General features: G+C 43.2%; 1 protein-coding gene across 24 annotated transcripts in view; it reads right to left on the bottom strand.

Moving 5' to 3' along the window:
- NRXN3 (neurexin 3) overlaps positions 1–25,539 on the bottom strand; it is a 1,586,092-nt gene that overhangs the window by 1,125,700 nt on the left and 434,853 nt on the right. For all 24 annotated transcript variants that reach the window (XM_044230674.1, XM_044230680.1, XM_044230666.1 and 21 more), the window contains one exon: positions 2,184–2,485. In XM_044230674.1, the coding sequence (XP_044086609.1) occupies positions 2,184–2,485 (302 nt within the window). The remainder of the gene's footprint in view (positions 1–2,183; positions 2,486–25,539) is intronic.

Below are 25,539 nucleotides of genomic sequence, written 5' to 3'. Positions count from 1 at the left end.
AGAATGGAGAGCTTTGCTTAGCAGCATCGTTGGTAACAGACACAGTCACCTTCACAACAGAATACTCAGCTTATAAATCGTGCGCATGTCACAGTGAGTCTAGCACCCAGACCATGGAGGAGCTCATAATCCTTCTGGAACATAAGGTGCTTTGCATATTTAGCCACCACACATGGCTAGGGAGGATTGTAATCACCATTTCACAAATGAAACTGTGGTGTGGCAAGGTTAAATGATTTGTCCAAGGACAGAGGGAGCTGGATCTTAGAACTTGGAAGAGAAACCCTCCAGGGTGGCCCTCCTCTGCTTGCTCTGACCAAAACAGCACACCCAATGTTTGAAGACCGGTTTTGTTTATCCCCCACCCAATTTAAAGGATGGAACTGGGATTTCGTTTATCCCCCACCCAGTTTAAAAGATGGAACTGGGGTCCAATTCTATTTTAGAAAAGTATTTTAGTAGAAATAAAAGTGAGCCTTTCTCCAGCTAATTGGAATTGTTCTAGAAAGGCAAGAAGGTGTACACAGTGGGAGAGAAGCAGAGAAACAGACTGGTTGGCGAGCATCACAGCCTGACCCTGCTCCCCCCTCCACTGACCAAAGCCTAAAGGGCGGTACTGTGCACCTGCCAGTCAAAGCTGGCAAAAGGTCATATTTTCCTTTTGGGTCTAGTCTCTGCAACTCAAACACACCGTGCCCTTACATATTAGCAAATGGAAATTCAACTTGGGCCCTCTTGAGCACTGAGCTGAGCTGAGTAAGTGTGGATGGGAGATTATTAAAGAAAACATTAGCAATTGGATCATTTGGCCTTGGAGGAAAAACAGAATAATGATTCAAAACTGTCCGTCCATGGGTATTAAGATGACTGGAGGCTCCAAGACTTGTGTGATTTGGTCACGTCACCATAGATAGAGGAGAATCTCCCAACCAGGCAGCTTCCTCAGCATACTTAAGCACTACAATGAGTGCTTTGAATACTGTGTGCTCCTAGTGCCTTGTGAAACTTCGATGTTCACTTAGCAATGCTAAGGAGTCGCCCTTTAATGAAACAGAAAACATATGCAAATACCTGTCCATTCTTCTGCTCTCACATTTACATTAGAAAGCATTGAATCAATCATATGGCAGAAGAAAATCTGATAAGCAGTCTCTGGAAATCTGCATAATGTTTTCTGATTAATAAAGGATGAACCCTGTCTAACTGGGTTTAATGACAAAAATCACAAGGAGAAAAACCAACTGCAAATAGCAACCCGGAAAGTGGCATCAGCACCGACCTTGACTTTTATAGGAAATGCTTTTCTTCTTCATTGATGTGGGCTGGTACGGTGTTACTATTATTACTGTTGTGACTATTACTATTCATTATGAGACTGAAAACAATGTCACTTGGCTAAGGCTTTCTGAGAGCGTTGTCACCTGACGTAGTTGCCTGCTTAGAATCGGCAAGCGATGGGAGTTCTCATGCCCGAACAGAACCAGGAAAGGCTGCTCCAAAGTTGACTTTTTTATTTGGGTCCTTCCACTTTCCAGGCCTCCCAGTCAACTGAAGAGCCTTAGAGATAGAGACCGGGGCAATAAAGTAGGACCACCACACCAAGGAACAGAGAAACAGAGGAATTCAGAAAGATTCCAGCTAATTCTACAGGTTATCATAACAACAGGGAAAAAAAAAATGAAAGCAGGAGAGGGGTGGTAAATTAAAAGGACAAGAAAAAGGAAGACTCTTTCCTGGAAGGAATTAAAATCATGACATCATGGCAATGGCTAACTTAATGAAAAAGAAAAACAGACATATATTCAAAAAATGAGGAAAATCTAGCAAGCTACAGAAACAAAACGACATCCTTAATTGAATCTGACAATAATACAAGATTCAAACGTAATTAAGAAAATGATAAGAAGGAAAGCAGAATAAAAGGAAAGTATTTATAACTTTCATTATCTACACAACTGAATTTTTTTCTGAAAAGAAAAAATCAAGCATAAGTGGAGAACTGAAGGAGGAGAAGAAACATATTTTTATAATTTTTCCTTGTGAAACTGCAAAGACTGGGGAGAATGTTAGGCTTCGACAAATCCAAAGCTCTATCTCTCCAGCTCGCCCAGCACCTGCTTCACAAACCTCCGCCCCAGCTGCCCTAGAGCAGCCTCCGGGCACTCTCTCCCCACAGCCATTACCTGCCGGAGGTTACGCGTGACTTTGACATCATGCCAGGCGTTGTCGTTGAATTTTCCATTCACTGGCTCCACGATGGCCTCAAAGGCCCCGGACCCCAGGTTAATGACCAAGGAGACCGCGCCATCCTTCAGAGCCAGGTTGACATAGTCGGCCGACTTGCCCGTGTGCAGGATGAGCCCATTCCGCTGCCAGGTCTTAAAGGAGAGGGTGATTTCATCACTGCTGCTCTGGATCGGGTTCTGAGACAGGTCGTAGCACAGGTACTCGGAGCCTCGGAAAGTGGCCACGTTCTCCTCCCGGGCTAAGTGAAAAGGAAAGAGGAAAGCAGTCACCACTTGACTGGCATATGAGTCATGTGTGTGCAAATACCAAGGAGAACATGCCCCCCCTGGTCAGTGGCTCCCTGCCAGGGAGTTGCTGTCCACACTCCAACTCTTCTACCAGACTAAGCTCCAGGTAAACCAGGAGAGACAGCAACTGCCGAGAAGCCATCTACTCTCACAAGGAAGGAAGATGAACGCAACGGTGAGAAGAGTTTGCTGCATTTCCTTCCTGTTTTCCCTGAGAAAAACCCAAGGAAATTTTATGCAAAATGGTAGAGTGAAGTTGATGTTGCTTTTGCTTCAATGGTGGCTTTTAAATGCTGTCGAGAGCTGGTGTAGGATGGATAATTAATTGTTCTGACAAAGGGTTCTTCAGCTCTATGTACCCTTTTATTGACCAGTAACTAAAAATCAATTACCCTGAAAGATCTGGCTCTAATTTCCATCCATCAACAACCCAGCTAACTTTGGTTTCCATGGTAGAGTCCTGAGCCCAGTGGAATGATGAGGGAAAGGGGAGAGAACGGAATTTGGAGAAACACTTTGACAAGACAGCAATAGCTCCCTTTCGATTCAAAGGGATCTCTGCTCTGAGGTCTCCTAATTTAGATGTCCCTGGTCGGACCATCCTAAAGAACACCCAGGGTCAAGACAGCATTCCACTGAAGTATATATTCTCTTCCAAGGCCATACTCTGGGATCCTCTAATTTCCTACCCAAAGAACCCCAGGCCTGTTTGCAGGGCTTCTGCAAGGTTCTGCCCAGACTCATTTTCCAACAGCATAGCATGCCGTTGGTGTGCATACCTCGAGGTCTGAGCACTAGCAATGGCAGGACCCTTTGCAGGGAGTTAGACAGAGCTGGCCACATGGGCATCCACGTGCATTTATACCAAACTCCTTGTGGATACAGAATGGAGAGAGAGGTGGAAAGAGGAAGGGGTCAGTCCACAGGCTGACAGCCAGAGGGCCTGGTTCTCCTTGTGCTAGTATTCTCCAGTGCAGAACACTGAGGAATCCAAAAATTCTAAGTGTGTACCTGGCTTACCAGGTAGTGTCCAAGGTATACTCATCAAAAGAATGACATGTTTTGTTTAATTATTTGTTGATGTAATTTATAATTTCAAAACTTGGCATATGGACTTTCATTCATCCCTCTGACAGGCAGCCTGACTGAGAGTGGCCTACTACATGCACATCAGGGTTGGCCAAAAGCTAGTGAATCACCTCATCATGAAAAGAAGTGGGCAACAGAACAAGGTTGGGTAGGCAGCTTCCAGTTACAAAGTGGGGGCTACAAAATAAGGTTGAGCAAGTTCCATTTTCTCTCCTAGGACTACACTTCAGCCTTAGTAACCAAAGTCAATTCCACCTCAACTTATATCCTATCGACCATCACAGCCCTAAGTAAGTCACTTAAGTAAAATAAATATATTCTCATAATTAAGTAAGAACGGGATCACTCATCATTTGGGAGAGATGACCAACCACTACAGACTATATTAATCTGTAATAGCATCACAATAGCCTTAAAACATGAACCTCAACTTCGTATTCCAGAGATGTAAATATCAGGCATATCCTGTGTATTCCAGAGGGTCTCAATGACAGGTGTCTCCCAGCCTATTTCTGTTTGTGTGCATGCCTGTGCATATACACACATACACACATAAATACACACACCGGTATAAGCAAAAGGGTCCTGTCCACATATAAATGACCACAGTATTGCATATATATGTGTGTGTATGTGATATATGTGTAGCAAGCACTACTTGGCAACATAACCTATCTCTGATGCTTCTTACCAAAATAGCCAAAAAAATAAAATCACAAAGTAGCAATTTGATACCATCTCTATGTTTGAAACAGATCTATCCAATCCCCTAGTGCCCTGTCTGTTGTCATGATTTTTCCTCTCATTTCTGAAGAAATGGCTTTGTGAAAATGCAACTGGATGAGCCTCTGTTCAGTAGACCAGGAGGTGAGCTCGACCGAGAGTAAAAGACAGCAAATCCAATGAAGTTATGACCTTTAAACTCTTCTCCTATGGATGAAAATGCGCACAGAGCCAACTACCATGCCTGTCCTCAGTGCCCACAGTAACGTGCTATGGTAACAGGTGTCTTCTGTAAACATTTAAGTTAGACCTTATGTGCCCAATGAACTGAGAAAAATGAACAAGGAAATGAGTGCCTCTAAAGAGCTGCTTGAATTAATCATGGAGTACCCTTCAAAGGGGAAAGGTTGGACACAAAACAGTAAGGCTCCAAGATCCCATTTGATGTGCTATATGGTGCCTAATATTTGTCAAGTAATTAAACCAAGGAGTATGCAAAAATAATAAGCTTTGGAGCTTATAAGGGATTTTAGAGCTTATCTGATTTAATGCCCACCTCCCTTTTAACAAGGATGAAAGTGACAACTAAAAATAAGTGCTGCCCAAGATCACACAGCTGGTGTTACTCTGGACTTCCACTGCCTATCTGGACTTCCCTCTCGATATTCTTTTACCCATCACTTTGGATGTACCAATGTTCCTACTTTACTACAGGGTGCGAATGATTCCACAGAGCCAAGCATTAACTTACAAAGCATCCCAAACCGTGGATAAACTGAGCCAGAAATTTATCTCCCCCTACATATATCACTTACTCACCAAAATAATGTTCCCCTTTCCTCCCTGGATGTTGGGTGTGTTTCAACCAATAGAAATTGTTTTATGTGGAGGCCACACAAGAAAAATGACATCATTGTAGAGAAGAGAATATCAATAAATAAACAAGAAATAAAATCAACGTGAGAAATTGTCTATGTAAATCAGATGCATATTTATGCTAATCCCCATGCAAATTTACCAACAAAGATTTTATGTAGCTGAGCACGTCCCTTTGCAAGTAATCTAAGGAAAATGCTGTAACCATACACAACCTTCCCTATCTCTTCATTCAATGATGAATTCTCCCGGTTTGCCTCTTCCCTAGGCTGGAGGAGGTTACCAAGAGAAGCATCACCCCAGATGCTCTTATCTCCTCCACATGTCAACATGTAAGAGACACCTGAAAGCTACTCTCTGAGTCATATTCTAGATAAACTCAATTGTAACATTTTTAACGCATGGGACACCTTCCTCCTGACTGTGTGGAGAGGAGCTGCAGCGACAGTGCATGACCCGGCCTTCAAAAGAGCAAATGAGGGGCGCGGAAGAAGGATCGAGAACCTTGAAGAAAGCATTTCTTTGCAGATTCTCACAACTGATTTCTCCTAAGATCCCAGCCTGTCTTAATCTCCTTCCAGGAGCCAAAGTGCAAACACTGTCTCGTCACCTTGAAAACCACACTCAATTGACGATGAACATAACTGAAAGGCACAAAACTAAACAGTGGCACACACATTTCTAAGCTCATTCAATTCTCCAAACGCTCCATTAGAAAAATGTAATATTGCCCCAAATGTGTTTCCTTTATTTAGTGTTTACACTGGGAAAGAGGTCGAAGAGACAACGCAGTCACCTTGTATGTATTCAGGCTAAACAGGTAGAGACAATGGACGCAGGGGATTATGTAACAGAGTACACAACAGCTTAGCAGAAAGCTCCAGCTTGGCAAGAGTGCATGCACGGGCACGGCTGATGGACTGTTTAGATCCCCTTAAATTATATCACCCCAAAGTTTACAATCAATTGCATAAGTGTTAAAATAAAAATGTTATTCTCGCTGCACAGAAAGCAAAGCGCTACCCCATGACAACAAATCATTTCCCCATTATTTGTAAGTGTCCAACTGATTAAACACGAGATGCAATCTAGATATGTATAACCCAAGATTTTAAATCAGTTTGTATAAGATATGTAAAGTACTGATCTTTCAAAAGGCTTGTTAATCCAAGTACTATATATAAATAGCATTCACAAGCATTTATTCAATTCTATTTTCCACTCTCTCCCCCCCAAAAAAAATCCAGCTAGTGATTTATATAATAATATCTCCATTTCTCTGAGAAATTGCAAAGCAGATTAAAATATTCAGCGTAATATGTTTTTACCATGCAATCTAAGAAGTGTGGAGAAATGCATATCACTGTTTAATTGGGTCTGTTGTTTCTGAGAGCGTGATGTCTCGGGCTTTGAGATCAAGAAATCCAGGCTTTATTCTGAATATTATTATTCTGAAGGTTATGGGGAGCCACTGTATAATTTCACTGAAAGGACAGATGGGGTCTGATTTGTATTTTTAAAAAATCACATAATCTTCTAAAACAATTTTGCAACTCAACTAATGTTGGGTTGAGAGTGAACTGAAAAGAAGAACAAACTGAAGGCAGGGAGCCCCATTAAAGGATGAGAACACAGCACCTGAGTGGCTCAGCCCGTTAAGCATCTGACTCTTGATTTTGGCTCAGGTTATGATCTCTGGGGCATGAGACAGAGCCCTACATCAGGCTCTATCCTCACCTCTGAGTCTGCTTGTCCCTCTCCCTCTGCCCTACCCCCTGCTCCTGCTCTCTCTCTCTCACTTGCTCACAATGAATAAATAAGATTTAAAAGGAAAAGGTCGAGAACACATCTGAAGTACTTTCCTGGGGGTGCCCAGACTGGTTCAACCTGGAGGTTGATACCCTTCCCAAGGAAGGTTTGCCTTTTGCTGGGCAATAATGGAAGCACACAGTTCTTAGGAGAGACAACACAGGAAACGGAGAGACAGAGGTCCTGGCAAACCACAGACCACAGGAGGAAGCCAGAGTCTGCATACTTATGATCCAAATGCAGCCATGGAAAACCAAGGACCAGAGGTAGAGACTGAGGGACAATGACAGAATGTTAGACATGAAAGGCCTCAAGGGAGAACATGTCAGGTGTGGGTAAAGGAGGATTCTAGGTCCATTTGCAAATACAGTGCAGTTTCTTAAATGCCATATATTTCCAAATGCTTTCTTAGTTGTTATTTGTGTCTTTCAACGCTCCGCAAGGCCACCTTGCTGGGATTATGCTAAGGGGAGGAACAGGAGGCACATAGTTTAGGTGGGTTATCCGAGACCCTGAAAAGCATTCAGACCAGTTCCAAAACCTTAGACCCCTGATTCCCATTTCATTGCATTTGCTACGATGTCATATCACCACCTGGCCAGGAGCTCAAACTCTGGAGCAGGTTCCTAGCCCCCCACCCCCAACTGTTCCTCCGACTGCAAGAAGTTCAGTGGGTCAAAAGGAGAAACCACTAGCCATGACAGACGGACTCCTCTCAGGCAGCAGGAGCCCAAGCAGAGGAATGCAGAGGGGGGCTGCCTTCAGCCCAGAATTCTCTTGCAGCAGACTGGAGAAAGCCAAACTGGGAAGATGGCACTCTTCACCTCCATCAGAGGACCTTGGGAATGGAATTTTTAGACATCGCTTAGAAGAGCCGATGAAAATCCAACCCCTCTGGAGGGGCTGTATCAACTGGCCCTGAACAGAACACCTGCTACGCTCCAGAAAGGGAGTACGGAAACCAGCTGCCTGAGGCTGCACCTCGGAGATACAAGCAAAACCGCGCTCAGCTCTGAAGCCTTTGTCCTTCAGCTGGCCTTCATGCAGCAGTGTGGCACCCAGGCTGAGATGACCCTTGTTGGTTACCCTGGCCGGGTCCACCCTGGAGCTCAGGGGGCACCAGCAGACAAGGGCTGCTGCTGCCCTCCCCGCCAGAAAAAGGGATGGCCTGTGGTCCTGGGGCCAGTCTGCTGATGCCTTTCCCTAGATGCCCACACACAGCAGTCTGTCCTCAGGTGGGACAGCCGCTGTGACAAGCTTCAGGTGCTCCAACTATAAACTGACATATCGTCCACCTCTTCTGGACACTGCTTCCTAGGCAAAAAAAAAAAAAGAAAGAGTTTTGATGGTGACAAAAGCAGCCCTGCGCAGGGGGTACATAAAGCAGAAATGAACTCATAGTGAAGTCCCCAATTCCGGAATTTGGGACACTGCATATGCACTCAATTCGGAAAGGTACCTGGAGCTGACACAGCCACTGGGTGGTTTGCTGGCAAAGGAACACGGTATAAGGCAAAAGTGAGTTTGTTCTTGCACGATTCTATCCCCTTTCCATGGAACCTGCTAAGAATCCAACATCCAGAACAAGAACTCCCACCTCTAAGGGATCTGTGGGCAGACCTCCATGTTAGTGGTTAGGCTGTGAGATCATCATATTTGAAAAACAGGGGAAAAGAGAAATTGTTTTACTAGAGTGAATCCTATTACACATCACCTAATGGGAATTCCTGCTACAACTGGAGGAGGGACATGCAGAATAAGAAAAACAAAAAACTGTACAAGTAAGTGTCCTCCTGGTTCTTGCTGTCCCCTTTCCTTTACAGTGTATTTTAGGCCAAACAAAGCATTCAGATAGATCAAAGTGCAGAGCCATCACCCAAGGGGAAACGATGAATCCTTTACCTGCCACATCCCATCACACAGGTATTTCAAAAGCAGAGTGTACCAGCAGATAGCAAATTGTGTCGCTATGAGCAATTCCGCACTACAAAAGAAAACACACAGGAAATCTGACCTCCTGGAGCCATTTCCAACCCTTATCCTCAGACTCTCTGTAGGAAAGATGCAACAGAGAAATAAATGGACTTTTCCACACTGCCTGGGTCACTCGCTAGCCTGCAGATGCTTCTTGAAAGTGATGAGAAGGAAAACAGTAAATCAAGTTGTCACTTGGAAAATAAACAGCTAGCATCCTGGCGAGGGAAGCTGCCTCAGTCCACAGAAGAATGGCCTGGAAAATCACGCTTCACTGAAATCACTAGAAAGCTAATGGCATCCTGAAGACGGCATTTCTCTTGATTGCATTACAATAAAAGTTAAATTTTCTGTTCATTTAAGGAATGAGGATTTACAGGTGCCTGCTACGCACCATGTGATGTGCCCAATGCTGACAGCACTCCAGCCACACGGCAACCCTGTGAATAGGAATAATTAGCTGATACTGTACCGTAGAAGAGAAATGGTAAAGGTAAAACAACTTGAATGCCCGCTAAGTGCCAGGCCCTGGCCTAGACTCACGTGAAACAGGGCACCCTCCCACTGTCCAGGGTAGAGTGGGACTTCAGACTCAAGGACTCAAGGAGGGTAATGATGAAGACTTTGACGTGGATCAACCTGTTCTGGCACTTACCTAATCCTGTGAAATCTTAGCTCATCCCTTAGCTCTTATTCTCTCTCCCTCAGTTTCCCGCTCTACAAAATGGGAATCACCAGAGTACATATTTCATCGAGTTGCTGTGAAACACCCATCATACAAAGTCCACAACCCAGATCCCAGGCACAGACTTGTTGGCTGTTGGCGGCAGCGGTAAGAATGCACACACAAACAAGCAGTAACAATTCAGCATAGTAACTGTTTCGTTGGTGACACTGGCATGCAGAGGAAGGGATAAATGACCATGAATGTTAGGGAAGACACCACACAGGAGGTCAAATTTAACTTGTGTCTTGAAGTTGAAGTATGAGTAAGAGTTCACCATACAAAAGAGGGATGAAACTCTAGTTAGAAGAAACACCGTATTCATTGGTATAGTCACGAGAAAAGCACAGGATGTTCATGGAACAGTGAGAAGTTCGATGCATAATGGGCAGAGTAACAGGCACATGAGTACAGGCTTGAGATGAGACTGGAGACTGATCTGCCCTATCCTGAGGTGCTGGGGATGGAGGGTCTACAGAGGAGAGGAAAACTGATGCTTGGGAGTAGCACGACTGTGCCTACCTTGTATTGACTGGGGTGGACCAATTGCTAGAACAATAAAGAGGGATCCAGGAGACATCTCCAAAGTAGAATGGATATTGCCAAGAAACCCTGGCCTGAGGTAGCTGTGCTGCAAATGGCCGCCTACCCACTGCAGATAACTGGTATATCTTCTTACACTGTTGGCAGGAATGAAAGTTGGTGCAACCACTTTGGAAAACAGTGTGGAGATTCCTCAAAAAATTAAAAACAGAGCTACCCTATGACCTGGCGATTGCACTACTGGGTATTTATCCCAAAAGATACAGATATAGTGAAAAGAAGGGCCATATGCACCCCAATGTTCATAACAACAATGTCCACAATATCCAAACTGGAAAAAGAGCAAGATGCCCTCCAACAGATGAATGGATAAAGAAGATGTGGTCCATATATACAATGGAATATTACATAGCCATCAGAAAGGATGAATACCCAATTTTTGCATCAACATGGACAGGACTGGAGGAGATTATACTGAGTGAAATAAGTCAAGCAAAGAAGTCAATTATTATATGGTTTCACTTACTTGTGGAACATAAGGAATAGCATGGATGACATTAGGAGAAGGAAAGGAAAAATGAAGGGGGGAAATCAGAGGGAAGACAAATCATGAGAGACTGTGAACTCTAAGAAACAAACTGAGGGTTTTAGAAGTGAGGGGAATGAGGGGGGTGGGTGGTGGGTATTAAGGAGGGCACGGATTGCATGGAGCACTGGGTGTTACACGTAAACACTCAATCTTGGAACACTCATCAAAAACTAATTGTACTATATGGTGACTAACATAACACAATTAAAAATAATAATTGATGTAAATGCTGTACATTTTATTTTCACTTAACCACCTCATCTATAGGAGTCAAGCTATAATTATGTTTCTTCCACCACAGGCTTTTTATTTTAATTTTGAGTCAATCACACATGGATTGAACACAAACAGTACACTCTATTTTGTAGAGGGAACTCCATTACCCTGTCCCTACAACTCCACAAGAACATTTCCTCCCCATTCTCCAGAACAGAATGGTTTTGCAGTAACACTTGGACCTTCTCTCCTTTATTCTTTCAATGAGAGAAGTGGTTCATCTGCTTGGTGGCACAGTAAGGGTCTGACACCCACAGGTCCATGTTTCTTAATTAGGTGCTCACTATTCTTCTGTGCCCTTTCTCTCTCCTGCAGATCTGCCTTTCCTCCAAGGACTGAGCTCTCCTCTAGGTTCTCCCATGCAGCAGACCTGTCGGAGTGGACTCTGCCCCTACAGAAGAAGGCCTGGGTTTTTCTAGCTCTTCTCCCTAGGCCCAAGTGGTTGAATTTAACCCGGGGGGGGGGGAATTACATGGGAGCCCAATTTGGCTGCAGATCAAAGCCACATACTCTAACACAGCCCTACCAGCAAGAAAACTGGTATCTGGCTCCCTGACCTGACCACCATTTGACTCTTCTGTCTGTTCTTCAGTGGACTCAGAATGTTATGGCTGTTACCCCAGACAACAAGCCCTTGGACTGCTTTCAGTCTGGGAAAATAACTGACACATCTGGAACCACACAAGGTCAATGACAAGCAAACATCAATTCTAGCAATGACTTTAAAGCCGGCTCTATGCCATAGTGTTTACTACGATACATTTCTTGAAGTTGCATGGAGGATACAGGTGATTATAATGGAGAAGAATTTAACCCTGGTTGCTTCCCTGGAGATAAATGTTAGATTGAGGTTTGAAGTTTTTGGATGAAAAAATTACAGAAGTTACACAATAACTAGGGCAAGTGTACCAGAGCCCCAAATCCCTCTTCATGAGACTATAGTCCATGGACTTGATGAGAACACCAACAAAAAAAAAATTAGGAGGGATAGGGACACCTGGGTGGTACAGTCGGTTAAGCGCCTGCCGTTGACTCACGTCATGATCCCAGAGTCCTGGGATTGAGCCCCGTGTTGGGCTCCCTGAGCTCAGCAGAGAGTTTGCATCTGCCTCTCCCCCACTTATGTGCTCTCTCTCTCTCTCTCTCTCTTTCAAGTAAATAAAATCTTTAAATATTAGGAGGGACAAAAGCTGGAGAAGAGAGGATGGAAGACTGTAGTTCTGATACAAACAGAATTAACAACAATGAGAAATACCCACTGTGATTCTAGAGCAGGAAGCAGATCATTGGAAATGACTTTTCTTCTTACACTGGCACATATATTGACCCTAACCGCTCCCCAAATTAGACACTCACTGTATCGACACATAGTGTTCAGAAAGAAAAAGTAAAGTCATGAAAGGTTTACAGAATTTGGGAAAACTCACTCAAATATTAAGATATTTAGAAGCCGAGCCCCTGGGTGGCTCAGTCAGTTAAGTGTCTGACTCTTGATTTTGTCTCAGGTCATGATCTCAGGGTCTTGAGATCAAGCCCTGTGATGGGCTCCACACTCAGCCGAGAGTCTGTTTAAGATTCTCTCTCTCTCCCTCTCCTCTGCCCCTCCCCTCCTGCTCACTCTGTCTTAAAAAAAAAAAAAAAAAAAAAAAAAAAAAAAAGATATTTTGAACCATATGGACTTTCAAAATATTTATTTCTGCCAAATTGCTTTCACCCAAGATGAAAACAAGAACCCGCCATAACCAATCACCGTGCTGGTATCAGAAGAAGATGCTCTAGTTGACCTCTAAACTCAGCAGTTATCTAAGTCACTGTGTTGATGAAACCAACCAACTTCAAGTGTCCAGAGAAATGAGACAGTTGGGGAGCATGTGAAACTTCCTACCGATATTTCAGGAGCTCAAATAGTTCCTGTTCCTAGAAGAGGAAAGGTGATCGAGACACTCCCAAGCTTCCTCTGGGTGATCAACAGGGAAGTATAAAGTGTTAAAGATTTTTACCTAATGTTTCCTTCACTCAGCCCAGAATACATAAAGAATACTGAACATAAATTGGCACTGGCCAATAAATTTCACCTCCACTAACTCACTCTCTCTCTCTCTCTCTCTCTCTCACACACACACACACACACACACACAGATCACTAACCATTATATATTACAGTCCTGTTCATATGTAACAAGAATAGAAAAACACAGAAGCAATCCATAATCAATTTCTGGTAGTGTTTCCTTCTGGAGAAGGAGAGAAGAAATGGAACCCAAGATGTACTGAAATAATACTCAGCCTTTATAAAAAAGGGCATAAAGCAAAAATGGCAAACCATTAAAATGTGTTTAAGCTGCAGAATAGCTAAACCAATGTTTATAATATCCTCTAGTACAGGGACTATACATTTGAAATATTTCATGCTTTTTATTACCTGCAGATGATTCTGATAAAATACCTAATGGCTCAATAAATCTTGGATGATTCTTTGTTTATTTCACACATTGATGTCAACTCTTCAATCATCTCTTGCGAGCACCCATTTTTCATGTTTCTGAAATCTCCCACGTACCCCCGAATGTATTAAATAAAGACATGTGGAATTGAACTGAAATGCAGCTGAGCTGATCCGTGACTCGAACGTCACCAGTTCCTCCTGCCGCCTTGCTGCCTCCCCCATTCCCGGAAACCCACTGCTCAGTGCACCGACAAGACAGAGTTCAGTCGGCTTCCTAAGGACACAGGGAGGAAATGCTCACAGGAGCCAAGGAACAGAGAAGACCTGGATTTGTTACGGAGGGATCACTCAACGTCAAGTGCAGAGACGCGACCCCGGGGAGTTCAGGGTATGCCACAGTATACCTACGCAAGCCTCCAGGGCAGAATACAACCATCCTAGTTCTTTAAGAAGATCCCCACAGAGAAACCTGAATCTGCCCATGCCTTCGCCTCCCCCTGCAGCCAGCAGCCCAGCCGGGTTCCTCCTTTGTTAGCACCCCGGCTCTAGCCTGCAAGTCTAGACAGAGGGGCTTGTTAAATGGCCTTGGAGTCAAAGCCCGGACAAGATCAATAAGGCTTTTTATGACACAATGAAAACTTTCTATTTTGTTAAATGCAGCTAATCTACCATTTCTGCAGTACTTCTTAAAGCTTTCAGTGCTGAGCACTACAGCCCTGGTGATTAAAACCCTGTTCAGAGACATAAACTGGGGAACTTTGCCAATGCAGAAGTCAAAATCCTAGAAAAGGTGCTGTGTCTTCTTATTTATAGTGAGGTGTGCATCTCCTTTTCCTCCCAAGAAAAGGGCTGTGGCAATGGAGGAGATAGGAGCAGATACTGATGAAAATTAAAACTGCCTTGTTCCAGGGCTCCCAGGAAGAGAGGGACGATACCCTGGGTCTAAAGTAATTAAAATGAAAGAATGTGAACCCAGGGAGGGATGAAGATGGGGTATGTTGAAAGGGGGTGGCGGGAAGGGTGAGTTCTGTAAAAATGCAGGCAGACTTAAAAATCAAGTGACCTAATTTAGGAAGCTTGAATAAAGGAGAAAATCTTTAGTGACTGCAAATTCAATTCTCGTACCAACAGTGCACGTAAAGCTATCATAAGGTGTTTACTTCGCCATCATCACTTCTTCCTCTCAGACTATCAGCAGAGCCTTTTTAAGAGGTAGATTTTTTTTTTTTTTTGGCCATAGTATAAAAAGGGCAGGTAATGAACATTTATTAAACCTATATTGTGTTCCAGGATCTTACAGAAAGAGAGGCCCAATATAACAAATACTGTCTATATAATATTTGACAAAAATTAACCAAGACCTGTTTTGATGACTTAAGATACAAGAGTTCAAAACACCGTAAGAACCAATGCCTTATTAATAGAAATAACATATCTGTGCTCACGCGTCATCTGAAAGAGGACTTTTCCCCTGGGATAACGTAGTATACTTCTTGTTCAACTCTCACAAAAGCCCTGTGACGTAAAATTTTACCAGCTCCACATTACAGATGATAAAATGGAGAGTCCCAAGGGGTGAAATTACTGTACACTATCACAGCTAATAAAAAGCAGATCCAAAACACAGACTAAGGTCAACTTCCAAACACTATATATGCTGTCACCTAGGTCATGCTGCCTCCTGATGAGGGAGAGGTATCTTAGCAAAGATCTCTGTCAATGGTACTCCTTGGGAGATGAGCTATTCATTTCTTTAAACACACACACACACACTTATTTGCAGAGCATGTATGTTACATTTTCCAAACCATTTTCATGTACATTATCTAATTTTGTAAAGCACCCTCCTACGGCATCCAAAGGAACCTCTATCTGCCCAACAAAGCTAGGTTTTCAGCAAACATGGAGATGTACTAACCACATATTTTGGGATATGAATACAGATCATAAGAGCACTAAGAAATATTGTAGGAATTCTTCTATACATTTCCAACACTGGAGATATATAAATGCGAAAACAAAAACCACGGAATTGTGAGAGCATAAATAAGGAAATCCACTTTTGACGCACTGAATCTAAAATGGAAACCCTCCTTCTGAGTCAGAATGATTCACAAACCATGTACAGATGCTGCCTCTCTCCCAACAAGCTCCAAGGCCAGACAGCTGGACTCCAGGTTAGGACAGCAGAGACTACAGTCAGAAATACACTCAGGGCTTGCAGAAGAGAAAAAGTTCGTTGACTTATGATCAAAAAGAACAGAAAAAACTGATATTTTAAGACTGAAATAGACACTCAAGTTGTTTATTTTTGTAGCCTGTATAGCCATTTACACAGTAAATATTTATGGCGCTGATGTCAATAAAAGCAAATTCCTAACCTTCTCCAGCAGTATTAGTTAAGACATATCAGGGACATTTTTCTAACCATAGGTTATGTTAAAATAATGAATAATCTGGATATCCCAACTGTGGTATGAAGATAATGCATAGAAGATCCTAGACTTACAGAAGTTGGGACATATGTACATAACACCAGTTGGTCAAGGTTTTTGACCACACTTTGTAAGTGAGTGAATCAAAACAAAAAGGAAGGAGATTTAGGGTATGCTAAAACACTGTCTAAGACTTAAAAATACAAAGAGGACTGGTAGCTCATTTCTGTCAGATGTGGTGAAATCCCCATGTAGATACCAGCAAAGATGAATTTCAATATGGCGGCACTGAAGTCTAAGCATTAGTTGACTGAATCTCTGATTTAAAGGGACAGAAATTGACTTATCTTTTTGGGGGAGTCACTATATCATGAGAAGATTAACTATACCAACTAATAAATATATGACAGAGACAGATAACAGAATGTCATTACCATAATTCACAATGAAAAATAACCATCAAAAAATCCTATAGTTCATAGACTTGAATCCAGACACTGGTTACCAAACATTGGTCTCAGGTAAAGTTTTCACCAATCATGGTATGATCAGGAAAACAGACACTGTAGCACATTTTTTTAATAAAAACTGAATTCACAAACTATTCAATCATGCAGCAATTATTTATGTAGGACCTACTTTATGCTGTGCTAGACACTGAAAACATGGAACTTTCATCTACTTCTTTCTATTTTTTTTTGTTTTGGAATTTCCTGTCTTTTCTAAAATCATGGTGATGACAGAAGAAATTTGTTAACGTCAGTAATTGGCAAAATAAGAAGTAGTCAACACTATTTTGCTCCTTCCCTTTTCTATAGAAATTTTACTTGTCAACAAAATCCAAAAGTTTGAAGAGCCACTGAAAAGAATCTTTTCTTTGTGTGTTCTCAGTTGAGTGTTCACCAAAACATGGCACTCTCTCAAAAGGGGGTTTAGTTGGCACTTCAAATAGAGTAAACAGCCGTCCCAATTTGCCTGGGACCTAGAGGTTTCCCAGGACATGTGACTTCCTGTGCTAAAATGGGAACAACCCTTGGAAAACCAGAACGGTTTTTTCTACATGGATCACATATAGAAGGTTAAAAAAACTTAAGCAGATCAAATAAAAACTTTCAATTTCTTAGAATCATTGACAAAGAAAGGGGCTTGAGTTAATTGGATGCTTTTGTTAGTTGTAAATTTCTAACCATTTTAAACTTGACATTCTGGTTTGTAAAGAACAAATAATCATAGTGACAATAGAAGTAGTGTACTCATTGCTATGGTTTGCTACTTTTTATTAACTTTAAAGTGGGCCTAAGAATAATGTAAACCCCCTTTGAGGATTCAGAAGACTCTTCGAGATTTCATGCTACCTTAAAGCCATCTAACTCATCATCAACTATCACTATATACCACTATGAATAAGCAGCTTTTGCCTGCCAATTGTTTGAATTTGGGATCATAAGTGTCCTCTGTTTTAGAAGTAACTAATTAGACTTATGGAATGATTTATTCAAAGAGTTGTGTTCCCTTGAAAATTGTTAGGATACCTTTCAGGAATGGGCAAAAACTTTATAAAAGCTTCAGAATTGCAGCCTCTGGTGCACACAGCTTTGACATGAAAAAGTCTTTCTTTCATCCCTAAGTGCTACTCATTCTTTCTTTTTTTTTTTTTTTTAAGATTTTATTTATTTATCAGAGAGAGAGGGAGAGAGTGAGCACAGGCAGACAGAATGGCAGGCAGAGGCAGAGGAAGAAGCAGGCTCCCTGCCGAGCAAGGAGCCCGATGTGGGACTCCATCCCAGGATGCTGGGATCCTGACCTGAGCCGAAGGCAGCTGCCCAACCAACTGAGCCACCCAGGCGTCCCGCTACTCATTCTTTCCTATCTCCCTGCTACCCCACTATACACACCCCAACCACCTAAGACTACCCACCAGCTGGGGCCTTTGGAGCACCACTCTACAGAAAGGCAACGATGCCCAGCTGCTCTTAACTAAAGTAGAAAAGCAAGAAGACATCATAAAAGAAAGGAGAAGGAAAGAAGTTAGTACTTACTGTTTCTCCACTATATGCCAAGCACAGAGAGAGGCCCTTTACAAATACACTGTTTTCAATCCTACAACGACCTTGTGGAGTAGGCATTATCACCACCATTTTCCTACCGCAAAATGCCCACAGTCCTGAAATGTGGTGACGGTAATGCTGCCAGCTACCATTTTTGGAGCTTACTGTTTTTGGGGGGCTTTAGCTCTGGCTTTGTACTGTGCAAGTAATATTTTATATAATCTTCACGACAACCCACTTAGGTATCATTACTTGCAGTTTTCAAAGAGGGACGTGGAAATTCAGGGTACAAGACTCCCCGATGAGAGTAACGGTAATTGACAATGAGGGAATTAAGAACAAGGCTACACTTAGGTCTAACTTCTATCCCATTGCTCCTCCCAGTGCAGTAAGGGTTAGGTTTTATATAAAAGGCCCTGCCTTGGGATCAGGAGCTGAGCAACCACTGTGTGATATTCCAGGGCCTCTGTGCTGGCGGGTCTGGACAGGAACCCTCTTCAGTGACTCTCTCAAGGTGGCTACACTCTAGTTATTATCCTTTGGTTCCCTTGCTGGGAAGACAGTAGAACTACCAGTATCCCCTGATGAAACACCCGCCATGGCCAGCAATAGCCACCCAAACTCCTCCATGTACATGACCGTTACTATGCTTGGCACCTGTGGGAGCAAAGAAACACAGTGGACTGACCTAGTGTTGTGTGAAGCCTTTAAGTCACTCACTCATTCATTCATCTATTCTTCCACTTAACAAACATGTATTGAGAACACTCAGCATGTAGTAGGTTGATAGGGAAAACAGGAGAGTTCCATCAGATTTTAGCATGTCACATTTCTAAAGCACGCTAAGGTAAACAGTATCCTTAAACCAGCTCATTATGAAGTGTGAACAGACTATGATAACACATTAAGAATCATGCAACTCTACAGCATTATTATCCTCTGATTTTTTTTTTTTCACTCACAAAGACATCCACCACTTCTTTTAAAGCTCTGCAGAATTACATCATGAATTTCCTGACAGGCAATACGGATGTGTTCCAAGAACCCTGACTTTGGGTTTATATCAAGGCACTTAGAGGAAAAAAAAAAAAAAAGAATTAACTGGTTTTCACATCTGTGTCCAAGGAGAGAAATGCTCCTCACTCCTACTTCACAAGTAGAGAAAGGTAAAATCCAACCAGTGATGGAAAGTACTTTTAAAATCCTATTTTCTACTTCTTTTTATAAGCCTAGCATAGTTTTTCTAAAGAAGTTATCAACAGAGCCAAGACCAGAACCCAGGTTTTTCTGATTTTTACATAAGTGAGTTAGTTGCAAAATAACAATGGAGAGGGACAGAGGAGTCCAATAACTACAGGGACAACTTCAGAAGTGTGGCCTCCAGGATGCTGGATGCCTAATTCCCAGGTGAGAGTGCATTCTACCAGGCCTACGTGTGTGTCTCGTCCAAATGCACATTTACATCCATGTCCCAGGGTCACCGGAGCTGGCACTGGACAGCATGTGCCCCTGGAGAAGGGCTCTGGGTAAGTAGTGTGCTGCTCAGTGCTCACAGGCTAAGCCACTCACTTGAGACAGGTTGCCTTTTCTACTCTTTGAGCTGCTTTTTCTCTCCTGCCTGAAGCAGTAGAGACTGACTCCAGGGAGGGAATGCTGCTTAATGACTGCAATGCAATCTCCTGAAGGCTTTATCAGCCCAGTACAGCCCTCCTCTGACAGCTGACCTTTCTCCCTGTGCTCAGGTCCAGGGAAAAAACAAAAGCACCAAAACAATTAAAAGCAGTAAAAGGGGAGGGAGGAGGGAAAAAGAAATGCTGGCCTCATGCAGAGTAGCAACGCAGATATTTTCAAAAAGAAAAGAGAAAGGAAAGAGGAGGAGAAACAAAAGACAAACCAAGGCAGTGACGAGGGACAAGCACAAGAAGATGGGATTCTCCCAGCTGTCTTTAGTCCTCTTCTTGTTGGCTGCAGAAGGCATGGGAAGGCTGTTAATATATCTGAGAACCATGCGGGTGAGGGAAAATCAAGAGGACAAGAAAAGGAGAAGCTCTGGCATACAGTAGCTTCTGATACATAAAATGCCTCTCCACTCTCCGTGAGCCCTAGAATGCATTCCAAATGGTATGGCTGCTCTTGACCTCAGGTGCTCTCTGAGAGAGAAGCTCCTCGTCCCAATGACACGGAGGAGCTAGCCACCTGGCTACGGCCTCCTACCTCCTCCTCTGGGCCCTCTGTGAGCAGGGACCGCCCTCTGGAGACCCCATAAACGCATTCCTTTATGTCATCCCCACTTGGCGAACTATATTCATAAAGGGAGGTGAATTTGAGAAGACTTGTGTAATGCTGCAGGTCAAGTTCCTTGTCCCAGAGATCCCAGTGGTTTGTTCCCTTATATAAGGCTGCTTTTCACTCGCCACAGGGCAGCACTGTTTAGTAATAATGGCTGCAACGCATTCTGGAGGGTTGGCCCCTTGGCACGCACCATGCTCACCTCCTTGCTTTAACATCTCATGGAACTATCACAGAGAGAAGTGCTCTGTAGCAGTCTCTATTCTACAGATGAGAGGGCTGAGGTTTTCTTACTCGTCCATAGTGGCTCAGATGGTAAGAACCAGCATTAATGCCCACAACCGGGATAGATGACCTTCACCACTGTCCAGCATGGCCTCACCAGGTGACCGCAGGCCTCATACACACACGGAGCCAAGACCGAGCTCCTGATGCCTTTTACAAAGGCTCAAAACCCACGTCAGCCTCCCAGGGATTCAGGCCTGGGGAAGTTCCAAAGCTGTGGCTGATAGTCAAGCATCATTTCTCCTTCACTTCTTGTGGAAGAATTAACCTGTGTCCTGACAGTCCAGAAGGAAGAAAGGCTCCCTTTCACGGCCTGTGTCTAGGGCCTGCTTTGTTCAAGTCGTTCTTGGACTTCCTGGCTAAGTCCAAGAGGTGCCTGCCTCCCTGGAGGGGTTAAGAATGTTGCCAGTGACCTTCCCTTGGCACAGGATATCAGCATCCCTCACCTTGTATCGGTACAAACTGAATTTAAAAAGGAAAAAGGAGTGCCTGGGTGGCTCAGTTGTTAGGTGTCTATCTTCAGCTCAGGTCATGATCTTAGGGTCCTGGGATCCGGCCCCACATCAGGCTCCCTGCTTGGTGGGAAGCCTGCTTCTCTCTCTCTCCCACTCCCCCTACTTGTGTTCCCTCTCTCGCTGTGTCTCTCTCTGTCAAATAAATAAATAATCTTTAAAAAGAAAAAACAAGAAAAGAAGAACACAACCCTAGCCTCCCTTAAATTAACTAAGCAGAGTGCTGACTGACATCCTACTGAGCACTCCCCTTTGGAAGTGGTGGGGCAGGAAAGAGGCAAGTCCTTTTTGAATCACATGAGTGACACTCTACCACTAATGAGCTTGAGTAAGAAAAAAATAATCCCTCGTGCTTTGCTGAAATACGGACACTATCTTTTCCTTATTTATAGTCTTCATAACCAGAAGAAACTTTTGGGTTCTCCTTAGTCAAATGCCTTCATGTTACAGGTAAAGAACAAGAAGCCGAAGAGGTCCTGAGACTTTGCCCTGAGTTTCAGAGCTTGTTGGATGCAGCGCCAAGGCCCTAACACCATCGCGGGACTCCTAGGCAAGGGATCTCCCCCAGGTCGGCACAGCTTGCCGTTCTCCAGTTCTGCCCTCCCAGACTTCCTCTCTGTCCTCGGAGGATGGCATGCGCTAACAGAGACAGCCCCTGATGACCCCGAGGCCTTTCTATGAAATCGCACCTACTGTGCTTCCCACACTCCTCCAGTGGTTGGAGCTGAGGCTGCCCAGGCCTGGTTAACCCCTTCCCTGCTGCTCTGTAGGAAGCGCACCAGCCCCCTGATGCCTGATGCCCCCTCCTCAGTCCCTCAGTTCTCTTCTGGAAAAGCTGTCTCAGGCTCCTCCAGGAAACAGAGGGCAGGCGGAAGCATGTCCCCCACATGTAGCATTCAGCACTCGGGCCCTGCTTCTGTGCGGTAGACACTCTCACCAGGTCAGCTCCAAGTCAAACCGTTCAATGGAAAACCTCTTCCATCTCCTTCTCCACCCACATCCTTTATTCTACCTCAAGTGTTTAATAAGCAGCAAAGATCATTTTATTATGTTAGGGACATAACAGTTACTGCCCCAGGTGAGAAGAATGTGTGCTTCTTTAAGGAGGGGGCATTGCTCAGCCCAGTGAAATCAAGCCATAGCAGTGAAACCGCAAAGCATCAGAAGGACTATTTTTTTATTTTTATTTATTTATTTATTTATTTTGGTTGGAGGTACTCCACGGAGTCCCTCAAATTACATCTCCTAGCAACTGCCAATTCTGACTCTGCATAATGCTTGCCCTGCCTCTACTTGAGGTAGAGAAAGCATTTTGACTATTCAGCTGCTGCGTATCAGAACAAACAAACTCTGCAGGTGTCAGCTTTCAACTACAAGCCAGAGAAAATCCGATGCTGGGCTGCAAGCCAAGGAGAGGAGTTTATTATGTGTCCCCTGGGTACCCTGTCCGATCACCACAAACCTCCTTTCCGATCATATCCTTGTTATTTCCCTAGCTGTGGGGGGAGGGGCATTTGGACTAGTGTAGAAAATGGTATCTACTCCAGCCAGTTCTTTATGCTCTCTTAACCAGTTCTCTCTGCATAAAGACAGGGAGTGGGAAACATGTCAGCAAACAAGTCAGCTGACAATTTAGGAGTCATCATATGTTGGTGGACAAAAAGACATTTTATACTTTGGACACAGCCACAGGCCTTTCTCAAGCAAAAGGTACCCATTTTTTAAATAACCCTTCCCCTGTCCTGGAAAGAGGGAAGGGTTTAATAATCAAGGCCACTTAAGAATTCTTTTTTTTTTTTTTTAAGATTTTATTTATTTATTTGACAGAGAGAGATCACAAACAGGCAGAGAGGCAGAGAGAGAGAGGAGGAAGCAGGCTCCCCGCTGAGCAGAGAGCCCAACATGGGGCTCCATCCCAGGACCCTGAGACCATGACCTGAGCCAAAGGCAGCGGCCTAAGCCACTGAGCCACCCAGGTGCCCCGCCACTTAAGAATTCTAATAAACAAAACCATAAATTCTCATGAAATCTGAAATAGCCCAGGAATAAGGAAAACACAGAATTAACATACAGAATATATAAAGAATGGCAATGCCAAGACATTGCTCAAGCTTTGCTGTGTAGACAGAATCCCATTTTCCTTAGAAGTCACCTGATTTTTCATCAAATCACTTAATTTCATAAAGCTTCAGTTCACTCATCTATAAATTAAAAATAATAATAATGTGTAAGTCCTAGACTTATTGTGGAAACTAAATGACATAATATATGGAAAGCCTTTAGCACTGGGCTGGGATCGTTAGTAAGTAATAAGTGGTAACACTTACTATTAGCAGCTTATAAAAAAATTACACCTTAAATCTTAAAATAAGCCATATCGGCTACTTCAAATGAGTTTAGTGCAAAAAAGCACAACAATTTCTAAGACAAAGCTTCTGCCTTGCAAAGTTTACAAAATGAAAACATGGAAAGGTCGATAAACACAAGGATCAGAACCTTTCTCCCACAAGTCTTGCCATCTCTCGGCCATGCCAGGGGAGAAGGGCTTGTTGACCCCCCAAGTGTGCCTTTCTGATTCTGTGCCCCAATCAGCTTACACCCACAGGGTGCCCTCTTTGTACCACTAGAATCAGCAGTTTGGGTTATAAGCTATGAGAGAGGAGAAAAGCCAGTGCAAGACCATTAGTCTTCGGAGGACTCCTTTCCAAAGCTCGAGATTGCTTTGTAGGACCAAAAGGAAAAGAGGTGTGTCCCCTTGGGGATTGCTATGCCTCTAATGCCTCTGGCCATAATGAAAGGAGCACAAGACAAATTGGTAAAGTGCTTCCACTCCAGAAACCATCACAGAAGGTATGAGATACACCAACCCATCCATTCACTACTTCTGCCATCACCATTTTGAAACATGTATGTTTATTATATTCGAAGTCATATATGGGTTTGTCTTAGGTAAGAACTGAGAGAAGTGGATGCTACTGCAGAGGTGGTTTAGCCCGAGATCTATAGGCCATCCAACATTTCCAAGTAATCACTTACTCAGTGGACCACAGGACACGGACCCAGCTCCAATCCGTTCTGCCCTTTCACTTTAAATTATGGAAATAACTTCTTTTATTGCCAACCACAAAAGTCTCATCTCAAAGAAGCAATGTTTTAGAGCTAAGAAGTTGTAAGCGTACACCCTCTACTTACACGTGCAAGAGTTCACCACCTTCATTGTACCAGTCCCCCTGTCGCAAGCCTCCAAATGTCCAAATTCATTTCAGAGACATCAGTCCATCTTGCTCAAAAGTCGCAGCTTTTTAAAAACTTCCACCAAATTACAGATGCAAGTGGGCAAATGCATTATCCAAAACAGAGGGCACTGAGGTGAAAACTAATTAATTCAAGCAAGGACAGCAGTGCTTACATATAATTTAGTAGAATAAAATCTCACTCATTCCTAAGTGGAAGAAAGAACAGTGTGATTGAATTTTAAAAAAATTTAACAAATGCTTTTTGAGAGAAATGCTGATTTGTTATCTCCAAGCATATAAGGGGGAAAAGACCTTTGCTCCATGCCTGTGGGAATCTCCTAAAAAATTCAAAAAATGGATATTCTTGGGTAATTACTGCCTTTGTTATTCAAATACAAATAACTGTCCTAAAATCCTGGGGATTATTACTAATTTCCTGACTTGACCCCACAAAACACAGTAACCACTGTCTCTTTTTGTTTTATAAATCGTACACCCAACCTACACTGGGCAAAGGTAAATTTTAGCCTAAGATGAGTAAATTAGGAAAACACGTCATTAGTGAAGTCAACACCAAAGGGATTTTATTGAGGAAAGGAAAATGCTAATTGTCTTAAGTCTTCATGCTTCTCATCTGGAAATCAGAAATTTCTCCAGATGCTTCCTAGAACTAGGGGACGAGATAAGAACCACAGGGCTCCAGAATATATCCCTCTGTGCCCTAAATGTTGCTGGTTCTCTGGCTTCCTAGGTCTGGAACTAACCTGAACAGGACTCAGAGCCAGTCTTCACTGGAGCCCGTGGTCTTTTGTACCCCCACAGCTTATAACTCAAAGGAATTAAACATTCCTTATAAACAATGGAGGTAACTTCCAAAGTTGAGAGAAAGACTGGTCCTTCCAGAATCAGGGTCCCTCCCAAACTGATGGAGACTCTTAACTAATTTACCTCCTGGGGTAGCCGAGGAGAGCTCTTATCCTCACACTAATGGTTAAACCTATGTGAACTTGGGAAGTTAATTAAACTCTAAACCTCGGGGTTTGTTTTTGGTTTCGGTTTTTTTTTTTACTTATAAAATGGACATAAGACTAATAGAAGGTCATCTGGGGTCACAGTGAGGTTTAAATAATACAAGTAAAACCTCTAGAGAA

This window comes from Neovison vison, chromosome 13 (assembly GCF_020171115.1).
Source record: "Neovison vison isolate M4711 chromosome 13, ASM_NN_V1, whole genome shotgun sequence".
NCBI classification, from domain to species: domain Eukaryota; kingdom Metazoa; phylum Chordata; class Mammalia; order Carnivora; family Mustelidae; genus Neogale; species Neogale vison.
This window is presented reverse-complemented; position numbering and strand designations above follow the sequence as displayed.